Consider the following 12,798-nt stretch of genomic DNA (forward strand, 5'->3'; position numbering starts at 1 on the left):
TCTACTAACTACCACATCCATATCCGAAAATCATTCCAGGAAATACACCATCCCTCGGTTCTTTGGATCTCTTCCTGTGGGAAGGTTGCAGTGAGGCCACTCTTAGTGTATTTCCAGTTATTGGCTTCAAAGTAGCAAATTCCTTTATTCTGAAGGTTAGTTTATTTACACAATATTCCTTGTATTCCTTTGACTTTTTATGGCAGGAAAAAGAGCTATTTAAGAGAATTCCTCGTGTGTGTGGTCATTTCAGACGTTTACATGATCAGACATGCTGCTCATTCCTGTAAGGACATCCAGAGAGGTGGCGCTTACTTGAGATATACATTCAGGTTTATTGTCAATGTGGCAAAACAAAAACTTGGATAGTATACAGAGCGACAATATCACACCCAAAAGAATATTACAGGACTGTTATGACACTGTGGTTCTATATAGGATTAATAAATGGAGTAAATAAAAAAGCTCTATCAAAACAATATAGCTTTCTTTTATAACATGACCCATGAGCCTTTATTAGATACTGACCATGACGATGATGGATTTGTCATTCATTATATTTTTACATTTCACATCATCATCATACACGGTGATATATACCCACGTGACTTAAATGGATCAGACATACTTCACCATCAGACGGGCTTCTGTACCTGCTCAACAATAACTGTTTTATTTGTGGTTTCTCATCAGTGCTGAGTGGACGTGGGAGGGACGCTTTACCTTGGTCAAGAGCACAGAAATCCCCCACTGCATAAGGTAACTTGTGACTCTCCGGATTTATTGAGTGCTTCACGTCTGCGTAGTTTAGCGTGGGCTGCGATATAACAACCATCGCTTGTGTCAGGCCATTTCTTGTAAATGCCCACAGTTAAGAGAACAACACTTCCGTAAGGGGCCGGTCTGCTGTAATTTTAGACGCACTGATTGGTCAGAGTGAGGCAGCGTTGTCAAATCATCTGCTATTTCATTGATTACACGGGACACGATAAACTTTACAGGAGTGTGTTGGTGTGAACTCACATTAAATCTGACAGTGAGCCATCTATCAACTCAGGATAACAAACGAGTTCAACTGCCTGCCAACCTGTAAGTGCTTTTACTTTTGATTTGCTTTTGAAATGACATTGAATACAATTTATTCATTTTGCCTTGATGAACGACCACATTTTAATAGTTAGGCACAGTTAAATAGTAATACATTATATATTACATTATATATTAATTATATGCCGTTTAGGTTTACCCGTGACCAATCCAAAACCAAGACAATGTCCAACTCCGGAGGTCGGAGACTGAAGCAGTGGCTGATGGAGCAGATCCATAGCACGCAGTACCCCGGGCTCTTGTGGGAAGATGACACCCACTCAATGTTCCGAATTCCGTGGAAACACGCAGGGAAACAGGATTATAACCAAGAAATTGACGCATCCATTTTTAAGGTTTGACAAATTGATGACTTTGAGATTTGGTTTGACGCGCAGTGCTGCGAAAAAAAGGAATATGATGTATTAGTTTAAATCAGGCCCTTTCGTGTCTGAAAGGAAATTATCATTTAGATGTTTAAAGTAATTATGGCCACAGAACTTTTGACTTAATAAACAGGGAGAAAAATTTCATTTTCACAAACTTAAGCTTTGACACTGCAATACAATATGACAGTTTTTCTTTCTTTCTTTCTTTCTTTCTTTCTTTCTTTCTTTCTTTCTTTCTTTCTTTCTTTCTTTCTTTCTTTCTTTCTTTCTTTTCTTCCTTCCTTTCTTTCTTTCTTTCTTTCTTTCTTTCTCAAGGATAGTTTAAAAGAAGAAGAATCAATTTAGTGTTTTTACTGGAAGGATTAAGCTTTAATACAGTATTTGGCTTCTTCCTCCACAGGCTTGGGCTGTGTTTAAAGGCAAGTTTAAGGAAGGGGACAAGGCTGAGCCCGCAACATGGAAGACCAGGCTGCGCTGTGCCCTGAATAAAAGCCCTGACTTTGAGGAGGTGACAGAAAGGTCGCAGCTTGACATCTCTGAGCCCTATAAAGTCTACCGAATTGTACCTGAGGAAGAGCAAAAACGTGAGTTCATTAATGTTGTAGGGTAAATGTTAATTCTCAGTTTATATCCTAAACACATCTCCATTATCCAACTGCTAGCAATCAATCGATATTTGTGCAAAGCATGTTGTAGGATAATATTCCCGGGCTCCTCATGTAACAATTATGAATCACAAAAAGATAATGTATTAGGAAATCACAAAGTAGCATAGAAAGTCAGAATATCTTTTTTCTTTCGTCCACAGATGGTAAAAGCTCAGGGATGGCCATGACAGCTACCACCAGCTCTGGTGATACTGCTGACATGGACTGCAGCCCTGCAGAAATAGAAGAGTTCATTAAAGAGGTGAAACTCATTCCTATTTCAAACCATTCATCTAACTATGTTTCTCACCTCTATTTCTGCCCCCTCTCATGTCTGTTTTAGAGGCCGCATAGCTTTTGTGTTACTTTTTTTCTAATTACCACACTCTGCTGTCTACTCCAACACTTGTTGCACCAAGCGTGCACACCCTCCCACTTGAGCTTCATGACTGTGAAGTGTACCGTGCTGTGCTGTACAAAGGTGGTTTGTTGACAACAACTTATTGCCTTGGTGTCTTGTTGCAGGAGGAAGGCTGCAGTATTCAGGCCAGTCCAGAGTATTGGTCTCAGGGCAGCGTCAATGGTAAGACAACATTTTCTAACCACTTTACAACACAACACATACGTATCTGATTATATAAGTCTGACCATCCATTACTTGTCCAACTACTCTTAGTTCCGTATTTTTGAGACACAAGCTTTAATGTTTTTGAAAATAACCACAGTGGAGAGCTCAATGACATGTTCCTGCAATTGTGGGTGCTAAATAGAGGTTATTTGCTTGTCTGTTGAATTCTGCAATGGAAGAATTGACTAACATCCTGTCAAACTTTGCTGACTAAGTTGATAATTTCTTCGTAAGATCGTGCTAGAGAAAAGATATTTCTGATGATGTGGCAAAATAGTAACATGACAGTGTGGTCAGTGATTGCTTAGACATTTCCACGGTCTTAACTGAACTCTTCCTTCTGTGATTCACAGCTTTCCCACTGCATCAGGAACCCTTACCATCAGGCAATCTCAGCTCAGGTATTAATTTTTAGTGTCAAAGAATGCATCATAATTAACATCAGATCTATAGTTAAGCATGGACAGTAGTAATTTCTTTGGTTACATGCATCATGTTTTTGACATGTGCAGCTGTTTTTCTTGCAAAGCTTACCAAGTGTCCTATTTCCAGCTCTCTCCCAGATGATGATCAGTTTCTACTATGGAGGGAAGCTGATGCACAACACACTGGTTACTCATCCTGAAGGTTGCCGGATCTCCCCTACCCAACATCACCTGGGTCGGGGCGCCCTCTACAGTTCAGATAGCATGCAGAGTGTTCATTTCCCCCCTGCTGAGCTCATCGAGTATGAGCGCCAGCGCCATGGCACACACAAGCTTCTGGGCCACCTGGAAAGAGGTGTTTTGGTCCGTGCCAATCAAGAAGGCGTCTTCATCAAGAGGCTGTGCCAGAGCCGTGTCTTCTGGAGTGGGGTGGGTGAAGTGGCTTCACAATATGGCCCCATGCCTGGTAAACTTGAGAGGGATGCTGTGGTCAAGATTTTTGATACAGGAAGGTTTCTTCAAGGTGAGCCTCAATGTTAAGCTTATGAAAACTCAAAAGAGCCTAAATTAATGCAAAACACATACAGGTCTTAACAAATTCTAAAGTATAAAAAATGTTCTAACCAGCTGTCCATGTGCTTTGTATGTGCCAGCTCTGCAGCTATACCAGGAGGGTCAGTTTTCAGCTCCTGACCCAACAGTGATTTTGTGTTTTGGAGAAGAGCTCCATGATCTCAGCAATGCCAAAAGCAAACTGATAATTGTACAGGTAACAACAGTCAAGTAATGACATTTTTACATCATAACATGTTATTTACAGTAAATATCATTGTCTTAGTAGTTACCTGATTGAGCAATATAAATGTCCAATATTTCCTCAGCCTTGAAAAAAAAACATGACACTGTCCCACGAGAGAAGGCACTAAACTACAAATATATACATAATAAAAACCCAAACTCTCTGTCTCCTTTCTCTGTGGCAGATTACTGTGGTAAATTGTCAGCACCTGCTGGATGCAGTGAACATGCGCCGCACACAGCCCTTCTGTAACAACTCCAACCTAGACATGTCTGATGAGGTGGCCTCAGACCAGATGGCCCACATCTACCAGGACTTGTGCAGCTACAGCGGCCCCCAGAGGCCAGCCTGCTACAGGGACAACATGCCCATCACTGCCTGAGCGGTTACAAACATGACAGAAGCTCCTCAGCATGTACTAGATTGAATCTACAAAATATTAGGGATACTCCTTATTTTTCTAACATGCACTGACAAAGTGCATCCAGCTAGAGGCTAGTATCACAGTTAGACTTTTATACCAATCACAGTGGAGACGTAAAGTTAAGGAGAAATAAATCAGTTTCAGTATGGACCTGTAAGTAAATAATATTAGGCTGTCCCTAATATTTTGTGTATCAGTACTTTTTGTATTTGTATATGTGCAGTGCTAACACTGACTCTGTGTCTAAACTCTGCTTTTTTTTCTCTTTTTTTTTTACAATAATGTCATCATCCAGCTCAAGAGAAAAAAAAGTGGCATATGCAATAAGACTCATTTTCTTACACATAAGTCAGCTGTGGTGTAAAACTTTAACAACATATTTAACCCATTACTTAACAAATCTTCAAAGTAACTTGACATTTCTGTGGAACTTTATTCTGATTTGCTCATGTATTATTGACATGTCACTCATCTTTATCTTCATAAACTCATACTCAAAAGTCTTATTGCAGCAATTCAACTGACTGATGTATAACAAATAATTTAGCTCTCAAATTTAACTCTATCTTACATGCATAATTTTTTTTTAAATGTTTTTTTTTCTATTAAGGTACGTATCTCTTATAAGATAACCATTACAATTTTGGACAAAATCAACATCGTTTTGTACTTTTTATAATAAATATAACTATTCATTTGAGTTGATAAATGATAGAAGGGATTGTAGATGCAACATGGCATTATATTACAGATAGGTTTTACTATCTGTTTTACTTGATCTTTATTTTTGTTATTTTTTTAATAACTTCATTTCTAATAAAAAAAAAAGGTTTTACTGAACTTTACAACTGATTGTGTTTATATCATAATGTTGCTGTTGATTTCGTTTTGATTATTGTATTATTCCAAAAGTGAATACGAAATTGTGTTAGTAACGGATAAACCCTCTGGGCAGCTTTTCAGCTATTTCATTTATTTTGTACAGTATTCAAATCCAAGTGTTGAGACTTTGCCCCACACTTAAAACTGCAAAACCACTTTAACATACTGTAACTAAATCAAAAACACAATTAAACAGGATATGTTAAAATAAATTAAATCTAGTGTCAGGTGGGACAAAAATGTGCATATTTAAGAACTAAAGTTGCAAAAACCAGCAGTAAAATCCTTCAAATTTCCTAATATTGCCAAGAGTAGATGTCATGTCAAGTGTTGTTCAGAACAACCAATTCCCCACAGAGAATACAGCATGTTTTCTGTCTGTTTCAATGCTTGAGTGACTTTATATCACGCTTGATGGATAAAACATTCAAATCTGCTAAACGGTTCTAATGCTTGCACCATTTCGTCAAATAGAAAATCTGCCTAGTGCATAATTATACACATTTAACCCTAATTTAGTCTGATATATTTATAATCTTGATAAAACATTCAGGATCTTGATTAAAATTTGAATCATAGCTCTTGTGGTTTGAGCAATGATTGGCTGCACAAGATACAAAAGAGGATTTCATATTTATGCAGCCATGAAGATACAGTGTAAACATAAGATTCAATAATGTCATAATGATTTCTCAGATACTGAGGAATTACAAAGTATTGATTTGAAAAACAACGTTGAAAAGGGTCATATTGTTCAGTGGCTTTGTTACTTCAGCTACAACAAAGGGCCTTACATTTTAGAGGGAACTCCATCACTGAGAATGTAATTAACAATGAACACATACTGTTTATCACTCTAGCTTGGGAATGATGAAACTAAAACATTGTATGAAAGTAAAAGAAGGATCTAGGCTGAAGTAGGGAAACTCTCGGACAACCCCCCCCCCCCCCCCCTTTCCGTCCGATGACTAACAGAGAAAGGACAAAATTATGACCAAGTGGTGCCAAATGATTAAATGATTCACAATGTGACAACATCCTTCTGCCCATTTCTACAGTACAAAGTGGGATATTAAAAACCAGGGAGTAACATGACAATATCATCTCACACATCAAAAGTGGAAATATCGTCAGGAAAGTGCATAGTATATGTTTGAATGTAACCATTATGTCGACACACAGGCACACATGCATATACACCCACACGCACACACAAACACACACACTTATGTAAAAAAACATTTTCAGTTCCCCAACACAAAAAGCCATAGGTTTCTAATGGTCATTTTAAAATGTCGCCACTCATACTGTACTACTATAAGGTGAAATAAGCTACATAAAAGACAGGCTTTCAGTGAAAATGATATGAATGAATATGAAAAATAACAAATATATATAATAACATTAAACATTAAATACCATTTGTATCACCATGTGGTAAATATGTAGTATGTTAACCCAATTTTATGAGACAGGGTTGGGAAGTTTTCCAGAATATTTATATAAATATTTATATACAGCAATAATTCACACAGAGATCATAGTGAAAGATGTCATGTGCTTGTCAGATGACATCTCAGGATAAAAAACACTTAAATTAGAATAATTAATGAATGGTTCACTGAATAAGAAACATAGGGGGAATACTGTGTCTATGTGCAGGTGTGTTGTGTGTGTGTGTGTGTGTGTGTGTGTGTGTGTGTGTGTGTGTGTGTGTGTGTGTGTGTGTGTGTGTGTGTGTGTGTGTGTGTGTGTGTGTGTGTGTGTGTGTGTGTGTGTGTGTGAGTGTATGTGTGTGGTTTTCTATATGGGGGAGTTCTCTCTAAGTTCCACAGAACAGGAACTTAGTTCAAAAACTGTCACAGGAAGCTGACTCTACCCCCACTACCCAAACCCCCACATGTCTGAGACTGGATTGATATATGTATTTGTGGTCCATATAACATACATACAAAGCGAAATCAGGGATATAACTATTGGACTTATGAACTTGGAATTACAGGCTTAAGTAATATCTGGTTACACATTTTAGGTTGAATAGAAAATATCAAAAGTCCTGAAAACTTAGAATTAGGATTTGTCTTAGAAGCACAGACACAGACAAATGATTATGACTGTTTAGCTACTTATTAATAATATTTAATTGTGAAATTGATTTACTCAGATTACCGAAGTAAGACTACAATAAACATTTTGTGGTCAAAGAAAATGGCGGTCTGAAGGTCTGAAAACTCCAAGTTTAAATGTATATGTACAGGTTTGTCTGTACTTGTATTTTCCTTATGATGTAAAATAAGGGTACAGTGGCCCATTCTTCTGAAATCCCAATATGAAAAATATCCCATTGGACTGAAAGCCCATAGCCGATGGCCCGTTATCCCAAAAACAAAAGCCCATTCCTCTGAGGGCATGTCACTCCAAAAATACACACTCTGGAGTTGGAATTCAGTGACTGCCGGCCTTACTACTTTCCAGACTCCATGAACATATTGCTCAGTTTAACAGATAATGTATAAATCATAATGTATGACTTTGTGTGACCTCTCAAGAAAGACTTTTCATTTTGGTTCAATGTGGTACAATGTGATGTAGTTGGAGCCTAAAGCAAGTTTGGCTAGCATAGCACCAAAACTGAAAACAAGGAGAAAGTTAGCTTGGTCCAATATTTTTGTAACAAAATCTGCCAACAGGCACCTCTAAAGTAAACAATTGTTTCTACATTTTTTGGGATGATGAAATAAATGAGATATAACAGGGTAATGAGGCTTCTAAAGAGGTGCAGAGGTGTTGCTGCTCTGTCTGTTACTAGCTGTTTCTCATTCTCAGTCTTCATGCTAAGTTAAGCTAATCAGTGGCCAACTCCAGCTACATATTTACATATTGGTACCGATCTTCTCATCTAATTCACAGCAAGAAGGCAAGTTAGTGTATTTCCCAAAATATTAAACTATTTCTATGTCTATCTAGTACTATGTACTATGAATATGTTTGGTATAACAAACACTGTCACCATGTTGTTCCAGACACTACAGGGAGTCAGAGCTGTACACTAACTTATGTTCACCTAAAAACTCTATTTTGCTTTTATATCCATTTCGTGAGACCATAAACTTCTACTTTGTACCATTATAGCAGGAAATGTTGTAATTTGTACTAGACAATTCTTCTTTTGACACCTTAAGATACCAGTTACTTTGTAGGTAAGGGTTTTACATGCAAAACATGCAATGAGCTCATAGACTTCTGCAAGCTGCGAGGCACATTTTTCAAATACTGTACACCTTACAGTTTAAGGCTGTTATCTTGAAGAACATTTTTTCCTGCTTATCAATTATATGGTTCAGATTCAGTGAATGTTGCTGGGAAGAGAAAGTAACAGCTCAAGAGGCACTTTAAGAGGAAGAGTTTTATTTTTGATAATCAATTGCTCGTAAATGCTGCTATATTTTTGTTGAATTTTCAAAGGAGCTCTTTAAACAAAAATATTGTATTGATATCGAAGTACAGAACTGGATTTTTTCCCATCTCTACACAACGTACAACAGGAAGAGAAGGAGGCACATGCTTGTGTACATTTCTGCTAACTTAGTCTCTTTTCTTCTCACATTTCCAGTGTCTGCAATGTGGTTCTCTTTGGATTGCAACACATCTTTTGTGGCGTCTGAGGCTTCCCACAATAAACCATTAGAGACGTGTGACAAACAGATCTGATGTTGCCACCATACGTAACCATGGCCATCTGCTCCATAACATTTCAATCTGCTGCGTTGTACAGTAGACAGACACATGAAGGAAGCAGCTCCTATGTCATGACAAGCAGCGCTTCAAGGAAATCAAGCAAAAAAGAGGAATAACTACAAATTGAAAGCTTTCCCCTGATAGATTAAAGGAATCACTTTTTTGTGGGGGTTGGGGGGTTGTCATTGTTTCCTGAATTGTTTGTATTGCTGACTCCTCAGTCCTTTCAAGCAATATCCTCAAACTTGGCTGCAGGCTCAGCACTGACCTTTCAGATCTGTTGTCATTTTTGACTGCTTGTGTCAGCTGGACACGTTCTGAAAAATACTCAGATTAAACACATTGTTTGATTATTTATGGTTTAGTAGATTTGTCAAGATTTTTGAAAATCTACAAAATGGTCTGAAACCAATTCTCTGACAGGTGAGTAAGAAAAAAAAGTAATTTATAAACAATACCCTGGTGGAAAGTTGTGATTTACCCTGGCTAGGTTGTGTCATGCAAACCGTGGTGTTGAAGGCGTTGGTGGTGTCTCTGGGGACAACGCTGGTTTAGATGGTTCGGTGTGGGTGAGATGAGAATAGGCATCCAGAGAGGAACTGGGAGAGTACTGAGGACGCTTTCAGTGGAGTGACAGGTGGACGAGGAGCCCACATCCTGGGATGCAGGGAGAAAGCCACCTAACCACACATGTTTGGTACACACACACAAACACACACACACACACACACACACACACACACACACACACACACACACACACACACACACACACACACACCGGACACACACACACACACACACCATGGTAGCCACTGATCAAGGATCATATCCTCTAATCAGTATCAGTTCATGTCTCTTAACCCAAAGGTCCCCTTGCCTTGCGCCTACACTCAGGTCTTCTCCTGGTGCTAACTGTTAATTTTGTTGGATAAAAACCTGTAACCATGACCACACATGAATATATGAGCAGTCTTAACATTCTAAAAGTCTTTCTAAGGTTTTAAAGAAATGCACAAAAATAGGAATATGTGTTGCAGGGAAGATTTGACATGTAAAAGTGAAGATGAGGAAGTTTGCTGATTTACAGGAAAGTGGTTTCTTGTAACCTGCATCGATTTTTAAATGTTTTCTATGTGTCTCTCATTTTCTAAGGAACACTTGTCATGTATTCTGCCTTCGGTCATACTACATACACACAAAGTCTTACAGTTTTTAACATTTTACCTGCTAGTGCTCTGGGCCTCACAAGTATGATTGAATAAAAAGCACAAGGTTTTCTTTATGGCTATTTTGTGAGAATATCTTCATTTGAGTAACTGATCACTGTCACTGATTAATATATTTCAGCAGCTAATATTTCTCAGTTTATGTTTAGCTGCAAAGATTAATTTATTAGTTGATCAACAGAAAATTTATCAGAAAGGATTTTGATAATAGAGTAATCCTTAAAGAAAAACTTTCAAGCATAAATGTCAAAAGTACACTGATTACAGCTTCCCACTTGTTCTCCAGTATGGTAATAAACCAATTATCTTTGTACATTTTTCCTGAACCCTGGACTCTGGAAATGTGACATTTTTCACAATATTTGTTAATATTTTACAGACCACATGAAGATTCCATTAACTGAGTAAATAATAGATTGTAGTAGATTAAGTGATAATGAAATAAGGTTAGCTGGAGTCCTATTGTTTTAATACACATTTCAAAGTAATCACAGGCCTGGATTAAATGTAACTGTAAAGACAGCAAGCTGGGTTTATTGCGTCTGTATTGGTGGGTGAGGGGACAGCTGAAAATTGCATCAGTCTCTATCCTGGTTGCTGCACTCTTTGCCAAGAGTGATCCCTGACCGCCTGATCTGTCTCTGGACAGGAAACACAGGAAGGAGCCCAGGAAGATGTTCCACCACACAACTTCTCCCCTGAAAAAGAGGAACAGACAACACACAGACCTACTGTGTGTGCATGCCATTTGTAAACTTTGGTTTATGTGATTGAAACATGAATGGGAGGGAATCCACCGAGATACGATGAGAATCTCATTAAATGCCTTGAGGTGTTTTTTTCAGTGCACAGAAAGTTTTGGATCACATGATTACTCTAATCACATTCCGTTTTTATGCAAAGTAGGAATGTGCAGACTGGATATCTTGATGAAGAATCCTCAGAGATGGTTTCACACAGACTCCAAACACCTACACAACAGTATGTGACTTATTTGCACAGAAATACTGACAAGTTGTTGATAACTAACCTAATGTACTTCTGTTTCATATTCAAGTAAAACAAAACTTATCAGTAGAAGAAGGCGATGAATGTTGACGTGGAGGGGAAGACCAGGGTGGAGTGACAGTCCCTGGGGAAACCGAGCCAGGGGAGCATGAGCATTGACATGTGGCTCACAGCTCAGTGCTCTCTGTCTCTCTCCTTGTCTCCCTCTCTCTCTCTCTCTCTCTCTCTCTCTCTCTCTCTCTCTCTCTCTCTCTCTCTCTCTCTCTCTCTCTCTCTCTCTCTCTCTCTCTCTCTCTCTCTCTCTGTGCGTGTGTGTGTGTGTGTTTGTGTGTGTGTGCATGACAAGCGCAGAGATGACGGGATGTGGGTAGCCAGAAAGGTGATAGTTATGTGGTAACAGATACCTGAGAAACAGATTTGATGCTGCCTCAACAGATATTGTGGACTTACAGTTTTTTGTTATAAAAAAAGTGTAGACATAAACACATGAGGGCAAAACACTTACAAAAAAATACCAAGGCCTCCTAACAACATGTTTGATATCTGGGATGCTGCTGCACACTAAAAGGGCTAAGATGAGCAATATTAGCACCAAGACATGCAATAGATATTGTTATTTATTGTACACGGCCTTCATAATCTGTGTGTATTTCTGTTTGCATTTTTTGTGTGGTATGTGGTTGATTACACGTAACTCCGTTATTGATTGAGGAACAGGATCTTTGTGGTTTAAAACCTTGCTTCCAACTATAATCGTTAGACCGACTGTATAAGTCACATTGATTACACAACCTCTTTCTGAGTAAGAAGCCACACTGGCCATGCAACAGGTGCTGCTGGGATGGAGATTATTTAAAGTTGCTCTAAAATGGTTCCAGTACAGCTGAAGGAGCCTGCAGGCCAAGCTGTCTGCCAACCACATGCCTTAGTAGAAAGTACAGTGACAGTACATACTTCCTCCTTTGAAATACCAGAATCCAAACATGACCATCACATGACTGTGGTGGAATTACCTTTTAATGCTGTGTGAACATTATTTATGCCGTTTAGTTTGTTTAGTTAATATCAGTCAATTGGAAACAGTGAGGTTGACTGTGTTACCATGGATTTGTGGACTGTGTGATGATGAACATTATGCATTGCTAAACATGACACAATTTGGATTGCTGGAGAGAAACTTAAAACTAACTTCTAGACAGGAGAAATTGAGAGCAATTTGCATGTTTAAAATCGGCAAGTCACTGAGAGGTTCAAGTGTATTTTTATCGCAAGATTTGCATGTTACTATGTTCTGCTGTGTCCCATAGAGGACTGACGCCCACAGAAGCAGATCTTCTATGGCTAGTTAACCATGATGATTTGCACAGTTTATAGTTCACATCAATAGAGAGTGCACAGGGGAAAATCCTGCTTATGTAACTCAGGGCAAAAAGTAAAGCTCATGTCATAAGAACGCTTAAAAGAATTGGAAGGAAATAGTGAAACTTATGAAAAAGAGGAAACAGTTTATTGTTGAAAGATTACCTATTACTGAAGGATATTT

At 38.4% G+C, this 12,798-nt stretch overlaps 1 protein-coding gene across 1 annotated transcript; it reads left to right on the forward strand.

Moving 5' to 3' along the window:
* The first annotated feature begins 1,052 nt into the window (after positions 1–1,052).
* On the forward strand, positions 1,053–5,232 carry irf8 (interferon regulatory factor 8). The gene is made up of 9 exons (XM_062421945.1): positions 1,053–1,089; positions 1,241–1,442; positions 1,876–2,059; positions 2,284–2,384; positions 2,648–2,705; positions 3,104–3,151; positions 3,303–3,698; positions 3,829–3,944; positions 4,159–5,232. The coding sequence occupies exons 2-9, from the start codon at positions 1,272–1,274 to the stop codon at positions 4,354–4,356; spliced, it is 1,272 nt and encodes a 423-aa protein (XP_062277929.1). The 5' UTR covers positions 1,053–1,089; positions 1,241–1,271; the 3' UTR covers positions 4,357–5,232.
* Positions 5,233–12,798: the final 7,566 nt, after the last annotated feature.

The sequence above is a fragment of the Scomber scombrus genome, chromosome 1 (assembly GCF_963691925.1).
Source record: "Scomber scombrus chromosome 1, fScoSco1.1, whole genome shotgun sequence".
NCBI classification, from domain to species: Eukaryota; Metazoa; Chordata; class Actinopteri; order Scombriformes; family Scombridae; genus Scomber; species Scomber scombrus.